Below are 19,965 nucleotides of genomic sequence, written 5' to 3'. Positions count from 1 at the left end.
ACGCGGGTGACTGGTGACATGATGGCAGCGGGCACAGGAACCGCTCCAAGTCCCCTTTCATTGCGTGTTTAAACGTGTCACCATCACCAGCCCCTGGAATGGTGTGTTTTCAGGTGCGTCAGAAACCAGCGAGACAGACAAGAGAAGCCCGAGGCCACAGGCCTGGTCACTCGCACCAGTGACGCTGCTCGGCAGCGAGAGGGCGCAGGCTGCATGGACCCCCTCTTTTTCTACCGGAAGCACCGGAGTCCATTTTCCCACCGAAACCCCGTCAACTTCCTTTCTGGAACCCCCTGGCTCCTGTTTCCCGATTCCTGTACATCCCCCACTTGCCCAAGCCCGAATGTGTTCTTTACAAGGAGACATTCCACGCGCTGGAATCGTTCATTGTCCAACGACAGCCTCGTGAAGAAACAGAGTCAGTCCCCTGAGGCCCAAGCCAGACGTGCCTTGCACGAGGGGGGGGGAAACGGAGGCAACACTGAACGCACACGCAAGCGGTGAACACGCACACGTGTGACTGCAGACAAGGGACGGACGGACTTGACATTACTCAGCGCGGGTGATCCGCACGCACAGGGGAGGGGGGAGTTGGGGAAGGCCCGGGGACGGGAACCCTCACCTGGCCGTGTGACCGTGACGGCCGTCTGCCCGGCCGTGCCCTCCGCCCGCTTGTACCACAGGCCGCGGGGGCTGGGCAGCCACTCCTCCACGTGGCAGCTGTAGGTGCCGCTGTCCTGCACGGCGGCGTTCTGCAGGAAGAGCCGGAACACGCCCGCGGCCGGGCTCTCCAGGTGCAGCCGCCCCTTCAGGTTGTTCTTGGCCGCCTGCTCCCCGTAGCGGAAGGTGGCGTCGCGGCTCAGGCGGGCCACGGCCTCCCGCTCCGGGTGGTTGGGCTTCCACACGAACCACTCCACCGCGAGCTGGGAGGCCGGGCTGGTGCGGTTCAGGACCACGCACTCCAGCTGCACCTGCTGCGTCTCCAGGACCGACAGGTTCCCCTGCGCCTGGCTGAGCCTCAGGCGGCTGTCTGCGGAGCGAGGGGAGAGAGAGGTCAGAAAGCAGCCGGCCGCCCGCAGGCGCCCCCTCCGGGCACGGGTGAGGGGCGCCCTCCGTTCGAGGAAGCCTGTCTCACGCGTGGCCCCCCCGTGTGTTGGAGTTCTGGAGCGTGCGCCCGAGTGTCCGAGTTTTACGGAGTCCAATGTGACCGTGGCCGCTCTCCCCACGTACAACCCTCATCAGCTCGGAGGCCGAGCAGGGGACGAGCACGCACGCCCTCTTGTCCGAGACGACGCGTGCGGGTGGCCGCACGTCCCAGGGACAGCGGGCCACGCGGCGTAGGGCTGAGGGCAGGTGGCTGGGAAAGGACGGGAGAGGGCCTGGTGAGACCCCTCCCCGGGCAAGAGGTTTTTATTTTACTTTTAAAGAAATACATATTTTGCCGAAACCGGTTTGGCTCAATGGATAGAGCGTCGGCTTGGGGACTGAAGGGACCCGGGTTCGATTCCGGTCAAGGGCATGTACCTTGGTTGCGGGCATATCCCCAGCAGGGGGTGTGCAAGAGGCAGCTGATCAATGACTCTCTCTCATCGATGTTTCTAACTCTCTATCTCTCTCCCTTCCTCTCTGTACAAAATCAATAAAATATATTTTTTTTAAATAAAAATACAAAAAAAAATACATATTTTTACTGGTTTCAGAGAGGAAGGGAGAGGGAGAGGGAGAGAGAAGCATCAACGATGAGGGAGAATCATTGATTGGCAGCCCCCTGTACACCTCCTCCTGGAGACTGAGCCCACCCCCCGCCATGTGCTCCGACTGGGAATCGAACTTTGACCCTTTGGTTCCTCGGCAGATGCTCAACCACTGAGCCACGGGCTGAGCAAGAGCTTTTGAAAACTGGCCCCACGGAGGGAGCATGCGGGGCTGTGGACCCTGGAAGAGGAAACACAGCTTATATGGTGTTGGGTTGGCCCTGAGCATCCCAGTTCTTACTCTCTCTGCAAAGACCCCACACGGTTTCCTCTCAAGGTGGGAACACAACAGACCGGATGGCAGGAAGCCGACACCGAGGGACCTGGGGTTGGAAGAGTCAGCCTGTGGGAACTGTCACTGACGACGCACAGCCCACAGCACCCGCATCCCTTCATCACAGGCCCGGGGGGCATCGCAAGGCCGTGAGCCTGTGCGTGCACCGAGGCCGGGGAGGGCCCTCCGGAGGGACCCGAGGGAGGGGAGGGCCGTGCGGCTTCACCTTTTACCTTTACACCTCAGAACTGTCAGGATATTTCACAACACACACCAGTACTTTTGTAATTGAAAGTTCAAAAAATTAAAAACAGAAAAAGACATTTTAAATGAGCAGTCTCTCCAAAACACATATCTACCTACCTACCTATCTATCTATCTATCTATCTATCTATAGATCTAGATAGATATCTATATTTATATAGATATAGATAGATCTATATATAGATAGATAGATAGATATAGATAGGTCGATATATAGATATCTTTTTCTCTCTCTCTCCCCCCACCCCCTTCTCTCTGGTGACTCTGGGTTGAAAGATTATTTTCTTCTTTGTGCTTCTGTATTCTTTCTCAACAGAAAATGAAAAGGGGGGGAGGGGAACTAGAACCAGGAAAAAAAAAATTCAAACCAAAAAAATCTCACTGGAAAAGGGGGAACGGGATGTGCTGTCCTCATCAGTTGTCCCGTGAGCTCTGTTCGGTGTTAACATTCCCTGTATATGAGATTTATCTGTGTTTGGACAAGAATCAGTACAGCCCTTCGCACTGCCCAGTTCGCCTGCTCTGAGTCTCGGCCTTAAGTGAAAAACTCCCAGATCCTAAATTTATCCCGGGAGTTCCCCGCCTGAGGCCGAGACTCAGAGTAGGTGAACTGGGGCAGTTCGAAAGGCCGTATGGATTCTTGTCGAACCCGAGACAGATTTAGGACCTGGCCCTGGCCATTTGGCTCAGTGGATGGAGCGTGGGCCTGCAGACTGAAGGGTCCCGGGCTCGATTCCGCTCAAGCGCACATGCCCGGGTTGCATGCTCAATCCCCAATAGGGGGTGTGCCGAGGCAGCCAATCAATGATTCTCTTATCACTGATGTTTCTCTCTGCCTCTTCCTTCCTCTCTGAAATCAGTAAAAATGTGTTTAAAAAAAGTTTAGGATCTGCAGGGAACCTCTTGGTTTCGGCACAGAGAAAAGGGAAAGGGCGGAGGGTGATGAAGAGAAGACTTCCGAGGCAGCCTGTGTGCTCTCAGCGGGGAGCCGGGTCAGAAAGTAAGAGGAACAGGAAGAACAGAAACCTGCAGGAGCCTCTGTGGGCCCAACGACCACTTCCAACTTCTGTTTTCAAAAGCCCCTGGGACTGGCCCGGGAGGCAGGACACAGGGCCCGGGAAGTACCCGGAGGCAACTGGCCCGGAGCTTCCTTCCTAGGGCAGCAGCAGAGGGTCAGCATAGCAAGTTCCTGTGGTTTGGGCCGTTTTAGAAACACAGCAGCCGAGGAACAGGAGGGTCAGCCACGCCTGGACTTGGAACCCTCTCCCTGTGCCTTCTGAACGGCAGGTGCCGAGCCTCGGGCTCCTGGGAGACAGGCCGTGGGACAGAGTGGGGCAGAAAACCAAGGACCTCCTGCCCAGCGGGAGACACAAGCATGTCAACGACGAGTATGTGACACGTAATAACTGACAATCCATGAATGTCCCTAAGTGTAACTAGGCCTACGTGCTCATCATTACCTGTCTACACACAGGTAAGTGAGCAGGGACGGGAAGGGGACACAGGGTGCCCAGAGTGCTGTTTCAGTTAAAAAGAGCCAACCTCTCTGAGGAAGAGTGAGATAAATGGACACCCACGGTCAATGTGTTCCAGGCTGCGAGGACAGTCAAAGGTCATTCATTCCTTGGTCAAACAATATTTACGAAGGGGGCCATGCCAACGGCTGAAGACACAAAGACACAGCCCTGACCTCAAAGTGCTTACCGTATAGTGTGTGTGTGTGTGTGTGTGTGTGTGCGCAAGCACACACTTGTTGTGCTATGTGTTTTGTAAGAAACCCCTGGTGATAGGGGAGGCATCAGGGAAGGCTTCCTGGAGGTGGTGCTGAGTGACGTGTTGGGAATGGGGTGATGACAGAGAACAGGACAGGGGCATGCCAGGGGAGAGGGCAGCAGAAGAAAAGGCAGGGAGATGGGACTCCGGCTGCCCACACAGCACCCTTTCCAGAAGGACAGTGACAACCAATTGTAGAGCCCGCAGGGAGGAGGGCTGGAGAGAGCGCTCGGGGCCACCTTACGTGAGAAGTCCTAGAACAAGCATGTCAAACTCGCGGACCACACGTGACCCACAATGAGTATTTTTGCAGCCCAGCCAATAGAAAGGTTTTAAGAAATGTTTCAATAAAATTTTCGTAACTTAATTTTTACAATATCCCATTATATATAATTATTAATAACGAACTACGACGTTCGCTGACTGATTACTATAATCATGTTGCATTCATTTCCCTGACCCACCGGCACACATTTCTCTCCACCGATACCGGCAGCAAATATTTTAGCAGCCGATGGCCACGGCATTAGTCTCGGACTGACTTGTTTGGTGTACACAACAGGAAATATTTTGCTTTTGGAGAGCAAGAAAAATTGGTTTATTTGCGTTATGCTTATTAGGTTGGGCAAGTTATTCAGTGTCTGGAAAGTTAATGTTAAAAAAAAAACATTCATTTTTATTAAAATGTTCTATTATTTTATGTTAACGATGACTCATTTATTTCAGTCCTTTGTATTCAGAATGTCTCTATCGAAATAAAGCTACGTCTCTGTGAAAACGGAAGCTTTTGTGTTCTTGCGGCCACATACACGTAGATCTTGTTTATGTGGCCCGTGTGAGCCTGTGAGTTGGACGTGCTTGTTCCAGAGCTGCTTTAACAAGAAGGGGAGATGGACGGGCCACGCGCGACTGAGCGACGTGGATACGCTCTGAGGAAGTGTCCTCAGGCGACCTTGTCACTGTGCGAACATCGGAGTGCGCTCACACACACCTCGTCAGTGTGGCCTCCTGCACACCTAGGCTCTGGGGTGTGGCCCGGGCTGCACGCCTGCTCAGCCTGCTCCTGTGCTCAATACTGTAGGCAGCTGTCAGGCAACGGGGAGTGCTGGTGCGCCCAAACACAGAAAAGGTGCAGTAGAAATAAAGCTGAGCAAGGATGCACCTATATGGGGTACATGCCCTAAATGGAGCCCCTACAGAGCCGGAAGCTGCTCTGGGTGGGTCAGTGAGGAGTGGGGAGGGACTGTGAAGCCCGCAGGCGTACGCCCTGCCCCACAAGCCCTCCCCCTGCTTCCTTCTAACAGGGTCAGAAAGAGAACCTCAAGGCGGCCAGTGCTGCTCCCGGAGCAGGGATGTGGGCTGGGAATATCGGGGAGAAACTGCTGGGTGAGGAGTGGGTCACCCTGACAGACTGTCAGGAGGCAGTGCAGGTGGTGTGAGGACCAGTGGGAATGAGAAACCGGCAGCACTGAGCTGACAGGCTCCCCTGTCTGAAACGGGTGATGGGTAACGGGCTGGGATGTCACTGTGCATCAGCATTGAGGTGCTGTGAGAGAGAGGGACTCTATTGCCCACTGCTCCCGTCAGAGAAAAATCCTCCAGAGCCACACAGCCCTCCGCTTCTCACAGGGATCCAGCTCCTTTATAATCTCACCAGAGGCCCGGTGCACAGGTCCCCTGCCTGGCCTGTGGGGATCAATGGACCTCTGCGCCCCCAGAGCCTGGCCTTTCCCGCCAGCTCATCTGACTCCAGCCCGCTGTCCACAGCACAGAGCAGTGTGCGAAGCGGCAGGCAGCTGAGAGGAGCCCGAGCCCAGGCTGGGTACCAGGCTGCTCCCGCTCATCCTGGCCCCACTACACCTGCTACCACCACAGCTCTGGCATGCAAGGTGAGTGTTTGCCAGCATCTGGTGGCCGTCTGTCAGCTGAGTGTCGTTCCCACTGTGGGAATGCACTGACCACCAGGGGGCAGCTCCTGCATTGTCTGTCCCCTGGTGGTCGTCATAGCGACCAACCCGTCTTCCAGTCATCCAGTCACTTATGCTTTTATATATATAGATTGGACCATCATATAAGCGGTCCATTGTCGGCTCACACGTCGCTTTGCGGTGCATGACTGTAACGGAAAGGGATGACCCAAACCTCTCTGGGAATGTTCTAGAGCAGAGGTGGTAACCTTTTTCCTGCCAAGGGCCATTTGGGTATTTATCACGTCATTCATGGGCCATACACAATTATCAACTTAAAAACCAGCCTGCTGTAACTGGCCAAACATTCACTGAACTCACTGCTAATGCTTTGGCAGGGCCAGACCCAGTGACTTCCAGGGCCTCCTCTGGCCTGTGGGCCGGATGTTCCCACCCCTGTTCTAGGCACATGTGTCAAACACAAGGCCCGCGGGCCAAATCCGTCCCGCCAGGCCTTGCAATGTGGCCCGCACCGCGCTGTCATCACTGCACTCAGCTGCGTTTCCATCACAATGACAGTTTATGACTGTTCAGTAAACCATTCGGCCCGCAATTTAGGCTGGATTTTAGATTTTGGCCCCTTCTCTGATTGAGTTCGACACCCCTATCTAGAATCTAGGGCATATCTGAAACCTGAGAGGGAGATGATGGGGATGGGACATTCAACAAGGAGGGCGCCCTAAGGCGGAGCTGAGGCCTGGGGGGTGGTGAGCGCTCCCTCCCTGGAGGCATTGGCATAGGTCAGAGGCCACGGGTCGGGCTGCCCCCACAGGTTTGGAGACTAGAAGCTCTCCTCTTGGGCTGGCACAGGAGGTAAGGCAGCAGGTGAGAGAGCCCGGAAAATGTCTCCTGGGCAGGATCCCAAGGATGAAAGCTGTCCCAGCCCAGGATCCAGGGTGCGAGCTGCAAACTTCGAAAGAGAGAGGGAGCTGCCAGAATCCTGCCTTGCCACGTCCTGCCAACCACAACCGCCCTTTGGGCCTCTCCCTGATGAGGATGCTGAGTTTGCCATTGGCGCTGGGAACCCCTTGCAGGCAAAGTGTGCGGCCCACCTTGTGCCAGGAAGATGGCCTGTATGCCTGCACCCATGGCCAGTGTGGACCCAGGGCCCTGTGCAGGCCTCTCCACGCTAAACCCCCTGGGCTGGGTGGTCGCACCCCCTCGGCTCACCTGGCTGCTTCACCGTGACCTCTGTGCGCCCCGAAACTTCCTCCGCCAGCTTGTACCAAGCGAAGTTGGGGCTCAGCAGCCACTCCTCCACATGGCAGTAGTAGCTGCCGCTGTCGCTGACCTCGGCCCTCTGGACGGTGAGGCTGAACAGGCCCCCGGACGCGTGCCTCTCGAACTGCAGCCTGGGCCTCAGGCCCTCCTCCTCGGCGTAGGTGCCATACTCGAAGGCGGAGGTGTGCGTGGTCTTGAGGATGAGCTTGCCGTCGGCGTCCGAGGGCTTGTGCACGTACCAGAGCACGGCGAAGTGGGAGTTCTGGCTGGTCTGGGACTTGACGGAGCAGTTCAGCTGGATGGGCCTGTTCTCCACCAGCGTCAGGGTCCTCTTGGACTTGCTCACCTGCAGCTTGGTCACTGCAGAGCAAAGCGGGAGGTCAGAAGAGGTGCCACACGGCCCTGGTCACGGCTGTTCAAGCCCCACCCCCAGGCTTCGCCACCAAAGCACGGCTCCGAGAGAGGGACCGGACTTCACCCCACAGCCCTCCCTCCATCTCCTCCCCACTCAGGCCCTCACCACCTCTCCCCGTCTCCTGCCTGCTCCCCCTGCCTCACGTGGCCTCCAGGGGGACCCAGCGACAGCACAGATCTGCCCACATCCTTTCCCTGCTTGAACAATCTAATGGCTCCCTTGCTTTTAGGTGACAGAGAAAAAACATTCCTTTTCACGGTACAATGTACCTCCAGGAGGTGTCTCACGCATCTCCCGGGACTCGCCCTGGAGTCCCCACGCCCCATGCAGCTTCCACAGAGGAAAGCTCGAGAGCCGCAGTTTGCCGACCACTGTCCTAGAACGCTAATAGGAAAGCCGTCACCCACTTCCATCCCTCTTCACACTTGGCCTTTGGAGACCTGCTGAGAAAGAGAGCCAGGGCCAGGCAGGGACCTTGGAGGGAAGGGAGGCCAGGCCAGGGGTGCCAAGGCTGTCCCCAGCAACCCCTGCCGGGCAGTGTCGGGCTCCAGACCAAGGCCTGTGCCCTCGGCTGGTCCCGGGCCTCCCCGGGTAGTGCTGGCCGCTGGCTCGCTTACCGCTGGGAGTGCACAGGCAGCATCCGGCCCGAGTCCCACGTGCCAAGGCACCTGCAGCCTCCGAAGGCCGCAGGCCGACACCGGGGCAGGCTGGCCACTCGGGGACCACCCTTCCGAATGGCCGAGAGGGTTCCGCCAGCGGAGGCGCCAGCAGGATCGGACACCCGGCGCCCTGACCGCGAGGGCAGCTCGAAGCGGAGGCTCAGCGGAGGGCACGCCTGGTGAATCAGGCGACACTCCGCAAGAGGGGCTGCTGAACGCTCACGCCTGCCGGCTGCTGCAGCCATCACGGCCATCCCTCGCAGGGACACGAAAGAAACCCCGGTGGGGTCCCACGCCCCACCGGTCGCTTCCTCTTTTCGAGGACCAAGCCCAGTCTCCTGCCTGATCCCTTCTTCAGACACAATCACCTCGGGGGCACACTGGACCTAGGGCGGGGCTTACCAGAAAGCCCCGCCCCCCCCCGCCATTGGCAAACTCATTCACATCAGCCTGCCAGCCAGTCGACTTTCCAGGTTGGGTTCCTACGATACTTAAGACGACTAGCCCTTTCCATTGCTTTCCAGCCCAGTTCACCCAACTGCATGCAACTCTCTCTGTGTGGGTGCACAGGACACTCCCTGCATCATCTGGTCCTTGGCCAAAAACTCTGGGCTGCTAGGTGTAGGGCAGAAGGAGCTTTAAAATGTATTACTAATTGGGGCCAGATTATTTTTGCAACGGCTAGTTACTAAGGAAACCTCAATTGCTATAGTAACTGCATACGTTAAACTGGAACCCTATGACTAAACTTCAGTTCGGTCACATGGTCTCTGAGGACAAGAATCCAAGGGACTGTTTCAAAGCATTTCCGTTCTTATTTTCCTTCTTGTGTCAAAATATTGTGACATGCCGGAAAGCCTGAGAGAGAGGCGTTTTGGAGACGCGGTGCGTGCCTGGCAGGTGGACGAGGAGTCAGCTCCCGCTCCACGCTCTGAGGTTCCTCCCTTCACATCCCAAGGTCAGGGAGGACCCTTCCGGAAGCACAGGCGAGCCTGCAGCCCCGAGACTAATGAGGCAGCATCCTGCCGGCGCTGCCCTGGGCGCCGTGCCACTGGTCTGTGCCACCTTCCTCCAGAGTCAGGGGAGCCCAGCCCCCGGGGTCTGTGGGTATTTCTTCCGAAAGATCAGAACCAGCCTAGTTCCTACCTCATGTCTCAGGAGTGTGTGCAGATCCATCAGCAGTGGTTTCTAGAAAGGGGTGAGCACAGAGCCTGGTATGGAACACATACGCCCTTCCACTTCACTATGCCTGTCTCTTGTTGGTCTCTGAGCTCAGTCCCATGCTCACAGCACAGCGTCCGACTGAGAACTGTCCATCGTAAGCGACAACCGTCCTACGAAAACTGCTGTCCGCGGACCAGCAGCGTCGGCGTCACCGGGCAGCTGGTTAGAAACGCAGGCTGGCAGCCTCCAGGTGAAGACCCCAGCTGGCTCAGACACCGTGAAGCCCGAGGAGCCATGGACGTGGCAGTGTGAGCGAGTGGGCTCGGAGAGGCGGAGGACTGAGCCCCACTGCGAGCCAGCGGCACAGGCAGAGGGGGGCCGGCGAGGCTCAGCGAGGCCCCTCCTGCGGGCTCACACTCCGCTCAGCACTGAGCACCAGGCCCTCAAGGCCCATCCATGTTGTCGCCAATGGCTGAGTCACATTCCACCATATACACGTACCACATCCTCTCTGACCCATTCACTGGCCAGTGACACCTAGGCTGCTTTCACATCTTGGCTATTGTAAGTGATGATGCAATGAACACAGGGGTAGGAAGCAGTGTTGTCGTTTCCTTTAGACACGTACCCAGAAATGGGATTGCTGGATCGAATGGCAGCTCTGTTTTTAAAAAATTTTTTTTTGCGGAATCACCACTGCGCTAACTTACAACCCCACCAAAAGTGTGCGAGGGCTCCCTTTTCTCCACGGCCTCCCCGACACTTGCGGATTTTCTGAAGGCCTTCTCCTTCCTTAAGGAATTATACGCATCTGAAGGACAAGGACTATGACCCAGTCATCTGCTACTCAACTTAATAAGTGGATGACTGAACAGATATGTGAGCAATCTCTTCCTGGAGGTATGGGAATGTAAAGGGAAGTGACGGGAGAGAGAGACCTTGTCAAAAAGTAAGTGACACCGGGGCTGGGCCCTGAGAAACACGTGAGTGGGTGGTCCCCGGGCAGAGGAGGAGTGCGCCAGGGCAGCCCCGGGAGAGCGTCAGGCGAGCCAAGGTGAGACCTCTGTCGCCGTATTCAGGGCACAGGATGTGGCCATGGGCCGAGGATGTTAGAAAGGAAGCCTGCGACGGCGAGGGGTGTGGAGGGTGTCCCGGACCCTGATCTCCTGGGGGGCTCTCAGGGTGCGGCCCCTGGACCCCCACTGTCCCCTGGGGATTGGCTGAGAGCACAGAATCACCCCACCACAGGTAGGGCCTGGCCCCGCGCTGTCACCGGGCCTCCGGGTGATGGTGAGAACCAGGGTGTGATGGTTTAAGAACCAGGGTGTGATGGTGAGGTGGCCACGGGGAACCCTGGACTGGGCAGTGTCCGAGCAGCGGTGGGAGCAGGAGCCGGAGGCAGCAGGGCGGCGAGGTGGGCAGTAAGGGAGTGAGGAGAGAAGGAAGACGCTGTGCTGTTACAGGTCTGTAACGTGGTCAGTGATGCTAGGGATGGAGGGGGCCGGCGGCTGGACAGCAGAGGTTGTTTCCAAATGAGGACAGTAAGTCCGCCAAGAGCTGGGAGACAATGAAGGGAGAGTGTGTGTGTGCCCCACCCCCGCGGGAAAGGCCTCTGCCAGTGGAGCAGGTCCCACACTTAAGAGTCCACATCCTGACCCTGCCCTCAGCCCCTGCTCTTCTTTTTTTAAATATATTTTATTGATTTTTTTACAGAGAGGAAGGGAGAGGGATAGAGAGTTAGAAACATCAATGAGAGAGAAACATCAATCAGCTGCCTCCTGCACACTCCCCACTGGGGATGTGCCCGAGACCAAGGTGCATGCCCTTGACCGGAGTCAAACCTGGGACCCTTCAGTCCGCAGGCCGATGCACTATCCACTGAGCCACACCGGACAGGGCAGCCCCTGTCTTCTTTCTCCCCGCGGACATGCGTAAGGCGCTCATCACCTCTTTTGCAGACCTTACACTTGCCCCGCATACCAGTGTCCCTGCCTCCAGCCCAGCCTCCGTGGGGAGAGCTTCCGAAGCTGCCAACTGCCAGCCGGGGCTGACCCTGCCAGCTGAGTCCGCCTGCCGCTCAGCACCAAAGGTCATCACGGACACCTGTGGGCAGCCTCCGGTCGGCAGGGATGCGATGGGCTGGAGCCAGCATAGATGCAAACCCATATCTGGATGACCCCATGCAACTTGTCTCGTCTTCCTGTCCTGCGTGACTTTCCAGTGACATCCGTGCGGATGAGGACAGTCTCTGAGCCCGGGGCCCGCTTCACTTTACCATCCACACGTGGTTCTGCGTAGTGTTAATGTCCGTCAGGCAGACGAAGGGGGGTTCCTCTCTGCCCTGTCCGGCACTGTAAGCTGCACAGGATTTCAGAACCCCCATCCGTGACGTGGGGACAGACTAGCAGCGCCTCTGCCCTGCTGCTGCTCCCCGAACCCCCGACCCCACCTTCCCCAGAGATGCTCCTCCTCAGGCGGCTGCCCCTGAACGAGGATAGGTTAAAACCATTGTTTTAACATTAACTGCTTTTTTAAAGACCCCTCCTTTATCCACAATGAGGGCGCTGTAACAACTCTTAAAGGTTATGTGAGTAGAAAGGTTACACCGTCCATGAATCCCATTGTACAGCAGTAGAGGGACCGTTACACGCTGTTCGTCAGAGAATATGTTCTGAGTATGATGTAAAGTCCTAATTGCTCGGTTTAGAACATTCGTGTTTAACGAACTTATGTAATTCTACATGGGCTGTATTATAAGCACTCTCTAAATATTCACGATTTGGTCTGCACCAGTCCTGTGAAGTAAATATTGTTATCCTCAGTTTTATAAAATCACTTGCCCACGGCCACACCACCGATTAGCGGTCGAGTGGGATTCAAGCCCAGGCTGGTCTGTCCTGGCTTTTTATTTTTTATTTTATTATTATTATTATTATTATTATTATTAATTATTAATTCTACAGAGAGGAAGGGAGAGGGATAGAGAGCTAGAAACATCGATGAGAGAGAAACACCGATCAGCCTCCTCCTGCACACACCCCACAGGGGATGTGCTCACAACCAGGGCACATGCCCCTGGCGGAATGGAACCTGGGACCCTTCGGTCCGCAGGCCGACGCTCTATCCACTGAGCCAAACCGGTTAGGGCCTGTCCTGGCTTTTAACCATCACATATGGTGACCTCTGTGCTTCCCGGTACAAAAGGAGCTCCCTGGCCCTTGTCGACTGCCTGGGATGAGCTCTCCCCCGACTCAGGCTTCAGTTATATCAAAACACGCATGCTGCGTGTCCTTTCTCCACACTCTGCGCTGAGGCCGAAAGGCCCCACGGCTCCTTCTGTGCGCCCACCCCCAGGGAAGCCCCTTTTCTCCTCGGGCCGACTGCCCACCCCTAGCCGGCTCCACGGTCACCCCCAAACTCCTCCTTTCCCAGGAGAGCCCACAAGGTGGGAACTGGGACACACCCATCTCTGCAGCCCCAGCTGGGAGATTGGCACACGGTAGATGCTCAAACATGCTTACAGAAGGCACTGAGAGGAGCAAGGAGGACACAACAAGCCCCGCCAATGTGGCTCAGGGATTGCATGTGGACCTATGAACCAGGAAGTCAAGGTTCAATTCCTGGTCAAGGACACATGACCAGGTTGCAGGCTCAATCCCCAATAGGGAGCATGCAGGAGGCAGCTGATCAATGGTTCTCTCTCATCATTGATGTTTCTATCTCTTTCTCTCCCTTTCCCTTCCTCTCTGAAATCAATAAAAATATATATATATACACACATATATATTTTTTTAAGAGAGAAAGTCTGGAAGTGGAAACAGCTAATTAGTAACCCAGACAGGCCCTATCTGTGGACAGAGCAGGACCTCAGCTCGGTGACTCGGTGACCCGGAGTCGCATGGCAATGAGGCCCGGGGCACCTCCAGGGCTCTCGCCCTCGTGGCTCACTCCACCTCTGAGCACCCAGCAGGCAGCAGCCACATGCACACGGGGGCTAATAAAGCAGGGGCTAATCCCTCTGAGGGATGAGGCAGCCTGCCGCCTACCAGACTGTGTGACAAGGAGAGCCACTGTCACGTGCCCTGGGCTCACAGACGTCGAAGAAAAAGCCCCCAGCGTTCCCAGTCTGCTGGGTCAGCAGGAAGAAACGCAGAAAACAGACTTGGCAGCATCCCGGAGGTATTAAATATTCATCCTGACCGCCCATCAGTGAAATCCCAGCAGAATGCGCCCTGACAAGTGGGCCTTCCAGACCGGAGGCTGTACTCCGGGAGGCCTGGTTATTGCCGTGTCGATTTTAATGTGCAGTACTTAATAGCCAGACTCAGGCACGGTCGTAAACATTTGGAAAATGAATGCTGACATTTCCCTTATTGCTTCTGTATTTAGGGATGTACACAATGGGGGGGGGGGGGGGGGAGAAGGCTGAGAGCTAAGAATCGAATATGTTGAACCGGCTTCAAGTCCTGCCTTTAAATGCCCCGTGGAGTGAAGCGAGCTAAACCCACGACAGACCAGGAGCGTGGCATTCCTGGAAGATTTCCTGGGCCGTGTGCATTTCGGATTAGAAGCACGCGTGCAGAATGGTCAATGACAGACCCACAACAAACGGACGGGGGTGCCAGCCAGCCAGACATTGTGGTGAATCAGGTCCCTGAGATGTGGCCAGCTCAGCAGGTGGCTCTGGCGAGGGCTGGCCTGGGCACAGACCACAGGGAGCCTTCGTGGGAGCGGATGATGTCGGCAGTAAGAAGGTGGATAAATGGACCAGTGAGCCAACGGTCCCTCGGTTTCTATTTGATTCTTTTGGAATGAGAATATGCAGCCAAATATTCTGAAAAGAGAGGGGTGGGCAGGCAGCGGGGGACCTTTCTATGGAAGACACTGGACTAGGGATAAGGATCCATGTGTTTTTTTTTTTATTGATTTTTTACAGAGAGGAAGAGAGAGGGATAGAGAGTTAGAAACATCGATGAGAGAGAATAATCGATTAGTTGCCTCTTGCACACCCCCTACTGGGGATGTACCCGCAACCAAGGTATGTGCCCTTGACCGGAATCGAACCCGGGACCCTTCAGTCCGCAGGCTGACGCTCTATCCACTGAGCCAAACCGGTTTCGGCAGGATCCATGTTTTGAGGGGGGAGAGCAGAACGAAGAGACACCAGCACGGGCTTTGAGCTCCCCAGGTCTTAGAGCTGACCTATGGGAAAAATTAGAAGAAGCAGAGGAGATGGAGGAGGTACAAATTAAACTCCTACACCGACACCATTGGCAAGCTGTGCCTCTAGGGGTACCCTGTGACCCCCAACTTAAAAAGACTAATTTAAATGTTTGTGAAAGAAGATTAAAAAAACAAAATCCAGGGTGGTAAACCAGACAGAATAGAAACTGAAGAAAAGTACATGGTACCCAAGAAGGTTCCTGAGAAGACTAAAAAAAAACCTGGCTAGAAAATACCACAATCCTCTGTAAATGAGACTGTTACAGGACGCAGAGGAGTAAGTTCTGATGACAGAGCCTTAAAAAAGGTCAAAGTCCCCTTTTATCACCAATTGCTTCTTACTCAGGCACACTGGAACTGCGTTCCAGTTCTACCTTCCCACTATTTACTGGACGTCAGCAAGCCTCCCTGAGCCTGTTACTCCCTTTATACATGGGAAAGCAACAGCCCTGGCCGGCGTGGCTCAGTGGTTGAGTGTTGACCTATGAACCAGGAGGTCGATTCCTTGTCAGGGCGCATGCCCGGGTTGCAGGCTTGACCCCCCAGTGCGGGGCATGCAGGAGGCAGCTGATCAATGATTCTCTCCCCTGCCCCCATTCCTCTCTGAAATCAAGAGAGAAAAAAATATTAAAAAATAAATAAATGGAAGATCAGCGCCTTCCTCCCAGGGTGCAGTGAAGATGAAAGGAGGTTATAGACACCACGCATCCAACACGGTCTCGGGTGCAGGCAGCCTCTGGTACTTTTCCATTCCTGTGTCCCCCACATCAAAGCTCCAGGACCAAGCAGAATGTAGGGGGAGAGGGGGGAGAGAGCAAACACAAACACGAGGCTCCCTGGAACATAGTAAGTGCTAAGTGCATCAATATTTCATAAAGGGGAGGCAGTAACACTTAAGGGAGGTGCTCTCCTGGTGCCTCAGCCACTCCGGGGAGTGTGCGGACCGGGCGCCAACCCGCTCCCTCCAGCCTCCCCAGGGCCCCGAGAGGCATGACTGGGCACCTCTGGGCACGGGCCTCACCACACACAGCCCAGCACGGTGACACTGCACCCTTTACAGCGAGAGAACACCAACGACTCAACCAAGCCACACCCGACACAGACAGTCCTCGGAGCAGATCTGCCGCCTCCAGCCGCTTCCTCCACCAGGAGGCACTGAAGCGGGACCATGGAAAGTGGAGGTGTCTGGGCACCGAGACCCGGGCTCCAAGCTCAGATCCAATGCCAGGCTCCCGCGTACCAGGCTGGCCTGCCCCCCTCGAGGCTCCTCACACCTGGCGCCTCGAGTTTCCTCATGGAGACACCATCGAGGAGAAGCAAATATCTCCGCCTTTCACTGGTGGGTGGAATGAAAAGAAAACAGAAGGCCTGAGCTCACAGCCTGGGGCCCATTGTTGGCCCTTATCTCCTTTAGTAACACCGTCAATTGATCAGAATCGGAACAACATGAACCTTCGATAAGTTAATTCTTTATTCTTCCCTCATGAGCTCCAGCCTCAGATTCCCAGGAGCAACAGAAAGAAGATGATATTAGGGATTTATGCAAAAAAGGCAGCGTTAGGCAAAGTCTTGGTGTCCCCTGCCTTTGAGGGCAGCAGAACCATGTCCCCTCCCTGCAGCTCCCATGCCCGCCCCGGGGCCAGGAGACCACATGAGAGGCAATTACTGTCTCCAAGTCACTCAGGAAGGCAGGCGAGCGCGTCCCCGAGCACTTCCCACACGCGGGCTCACAGGAAATGGGTTTCTGCTTCGCCCTCCATTAACCTGAAAACCCACTTAAGCACAACAGCCTCTTCCCCCAGCCATCTTGTCGTCCAGGACTCGGCTCTCATTGGCCAAGGACTGGCCCCTTTGTTTATGCGACTCCTTTGTTCCAAGCTCGGGGACACGCAAGACTCTTTATGGGTTAGGAGAGGTGAAGGGTAAACTCAGACACTGCCCTCTGTAACCCCGCATTGCTGAAAACAACACCGTGACCATCTGAAGCGGCCCAGCAGACCGGGCTGGACACGGACCGCGGCCGTGAGCGGAAAGAAAAATCCTTTTTGCAAGATGTTCAAACCGTCTTCGCAAAGTGGGAGGTTGTCAGAAAGCCAGAAAAAAAGCCTTTGAAAAGTCGCCCGCCATCCACCCCCACGGTCTGCCGCCTGGGCGGGTGCCCGCGCCCACCGGTTCAGGGCCGGGACCACGGCCTGGGCTCCTCCCTCACCCAGCTTCCAACCCAGCGGCAGACCGGACAGAGGCCGAGGAAACCGTGGGAGAGGCACGCACTTACCCACTCCCGTGTTAGGGGATGGGCCGGATGAAGGTGAGACTAGGCATCCTCACCACCTCCTGGGGGATTCAGCCCCATGGAAGAACGGAGCTCAAACTCAGCAGAAGCGGACTGGCCTGGGGTCAGGACACCAGCAGCAGAAGGGCAGCGCAGGGTGCAAATCCTGGCTCCACCACCCCCACCGGCTAGGCGGCCCTGTGCTGGGCAACCTTTTCCGGGGGCGGCCGGGAAATCTGGTAAAATAACCAGCCTCAGCAGCCAGCGCAGAGCAGATGCTCAGGAAGGCCCCCTTCCCTCCCCACGTGGGGTCCCTGGTCTGCAAACGGGGCCACGTACCGTACTCACACCGCTGTGGCAAGGATACGGGAGATGACATTGAGACAGGGCTTCCAGCAAAACAGCCCGGACCCTTTCACAGACGCCGGTGTCTCAGCCCACTGCTCCAGAGTAAAGGGACGTAAAGGGACGTGACAACTATTATAGAAGTGCTGTGTGGTCCCCGGCTGGACTGGTTAGGAGCCGGGAAAAGGTCAGTGACGTCCTGTCATCACATGTCCTTGTTCTTAAGAGGTTCACGCTCAAGTACTGAGGAGGAAGTGCTCTGATGACACCAACTTACCCTCCAGTGGTTCAACAACAAAATACCCACCGAGGGAGGAAACAGATACGGTTAAGACGTTAACCACGGGCCAAGAAAGGGAGATTCATTCTCTCACCTTCCCATGGCTTTGAAATTTCTCAACATCACAGGCCGGGAAGTGAAAGCGGCCACACGGAGGGCCTCCGTCCCCTCCTGCGTCTCGCCCGGCGCCAGCGCGGGGAGCCCCTACCTGGCTGCAGCACCCTGATCTCCAGCAGGTTGGAGGTCCGCTCGGCCAGCCGCGTCCAGGAGTTGTTGTAGTTCTGCCGCCACAGCTCCGCCACGCACTGGTACTTGCCCGCCTCCGTGTCGCTGGCTCGGCTGATGCTCAGGCGGACGTTGTTGCTGGACTCCACCTTCTCGATGGCCGTGCGGGTGCGGAAGCTGGAGGACCTGTCCCCCCACTGCACCCCTCCGTCCCGGGTGAAGGTCACCAGGTCGTGGAACTCAGCGGTGCCCACCGGCTGGAACCGCCAGGTCACGGACACGGGGACGCGGGCCCGGTAGTGGGGTTTGATGATGCACTGCAGGTCGAAGGAGTCGCTGTAGGTGACCCCCGGCGTGCGGGAGATGGCGGTGACCGCGAAGCCCGTTTCTGGAGAGGGAACAGACAGGCGCGAGCCTGGGTCACGGGTTGTCTCAGGGGGTGTGACGCGGCGACGGGGGGTCTTGGCAGAAGCTCTGTGGCATTGAGCAAGTGACTTAACTCCTCTCTGCCTCTACTTCCCTGTCTGTAAAATGGGTCCATGCAGAGATTTAACATGTGTCTGGTGGTTCCCCCGGGGCAGAGCAAAGGCTCTCGGGCCTGCTCTGATGCCCAGGCCAGGATCCCGTTAGCGATCACGTGGAGGCACAGGCCCACCGTTCATAAGACCACAGAGAGAGAGAGATCGGGCAGCTGCCTTGAGCAGCATTACCGATCCCTGCTGACCTTGCAATGGCCTCTTCATGGCCATTCGGGCTCAGAAGCTGGAGGACCTATGTGGATCCATCGCCCCCCATTCCTAAAAATCCTGGGATTCCATGCTAACGCAGGAGAAAAAAGCCCCACAGCTATTTCCTTCATATGGCCACATCGCCCCATGCAAATTCGTGTGCTGTCATTTAGTTTAGGCTGAACAGGTGACCTTACTCCAGGGAGCCTTCCTGTTCTTCCTGTGCCCACCCTTGGGCCACTCTGACTATGGCTTTGGACAGAAGCGCCCCAGGTGTGGCAAGCAGGTGAGCAGAGCTAGGCTCCAGGGGTCCCAGGTCAGAGCCTCTTGGAGACCCCCTGGCTGTGGGAACCACCAGACACATGTTAATCTTTGCATGGACCCATTTTACAGATAGGGAAGTAGAGGCAGCGAGGAGTTAAGTCACTTGCTCAAGGCCACAGAGCTAGGAAGCGTTAGAATCGGGGACAACCTGGAACCGTAAAATGACTTCCAGAGGAACAATCCCGACGGACCAGCCCTACTCCTTGGTATTCCTAAGCTCACAGGACAGGAAAAGCTACCGCTGTTGGGTGCCCGGAGCTTTCCTCACGGGTTCTGTGTCCACAGGTGCCCACGGCGATGAGCGTAGGCACAGGACTGAGCTCATCAGAAAACTCAACCTCTGGATGAAGCTCCTGGAGACAGAAATCGGAGCTGTGTGGGGACTGCAGGAAGCAGGTCGATCTCTGAGATTAAGCTTTTAGAGAGTCAACGGCATTCTAACCTGGGGATCAGAATGGGGGTGGCATGGGAATGGAGGACTCTGTGGGGAGCAGACCCGCTCAGGCTGCGTCTTTACCGCAGTGTATGCAGGAGCACCAGCGGCCCCGCCCGGGGGAGAGGGAGGACAATACGGCCTCAGGGAGTGGGACCAAGTCTCCAGGACAAGTGTCCGCAGGGTCTCCTGGAAACAGCAGACCCGAACGGGACAAGCTACCTTCCCAGCAAAGCAGCAGACGCCCGCCCTTTACAATGCACCACACGGATTGCATTAGGCAGACGCGTGTTCACATATTAGGCAGATGCGTGTTGACGGAAGCCTCTTTAAGGGCCCCATAAGGAGTCCTTCTAATCTTCTCTGGTATCTTTTAATTTCATGCTAATGAGGACATCGCTTTCTTAAGGAGGGGCCTCGGAGAGAATACCAAAGCACAGGCTTTGGGAAAAAATTGAGATAGATGGCTGGTTTGCTAGGTTCAGGTAGTTGGGTCTGGCGTTGAAAAGCTACAGCCCTGAGCAAATCAGTTACAGTCTCACTCCGTCTCCTTGTAAAATGGAAGTGTCTGCCTCCTGGCCAAGTACTCAGACTCAGCTTGGAGCACAGCACGGCCAGGAAGAGACCTCGCCATCCTGTCTGTC

At 56.1% G+C, this 19,965-nt stretch overlaps 1 protein-coding gene across 5 annotated transcripts in view; it reads right to left on the bottom strand.

Moving 5' to 3' along the window:
- The window catches only part of IGSF3 (immunoglobulin superfamily member 3), a 79,722-nt gene that overhangs the window by 5,869 nt on the left and 53,888 nt on the right, over positions 1-19,965 (bottom strand). For all 5 annotated transcript variants that reach the window (XM_036452518.2, XM_036452521.2, XM_036452522.2 and 2 more), the window contains 3 exons: positions 17,820-18,224; positions 7,203-7,613; positions 623-1,030 (listed from right to left, as the gene is read on the bottom strand). In XM_036452518.2, coding sequence (XP_036308411.1) covers positions 623-1,030; positions 7,203-7,613; positions 17,820-18,224 — 1,224 coding nt within the window. The remainder of the gene's footprint in view (positions 1-622; positions 1,031-7,202; positions 7,614-17,819; positions 18,225-19,965) is intronic.

The sequence above is a fragment of the Pipistrellus kuhlii genome, unplaced genomic scaffold (genome assembly GCF_014108245.1).
Source record: "Pipistrellus kuhlii isolate mPipKuh1 unplaced genomic scaffold, mPipKuh1.p scaffold_m20_p_24, whole genome shotgun sequence".
NCBI classification, from domain to species: domain Eukaryota; kingdom Metazoa; phylum Chordata; class Mammalia; order Chiroptera; family Vespertilionidae; genus Pipistrellus; species Pipistrellus kuhlii.
The sequence above is the reverse complement of the archived record's forward strand: the minus strand, read 5'-3'. Positions and strand labels throughout refer to the sequence as shown.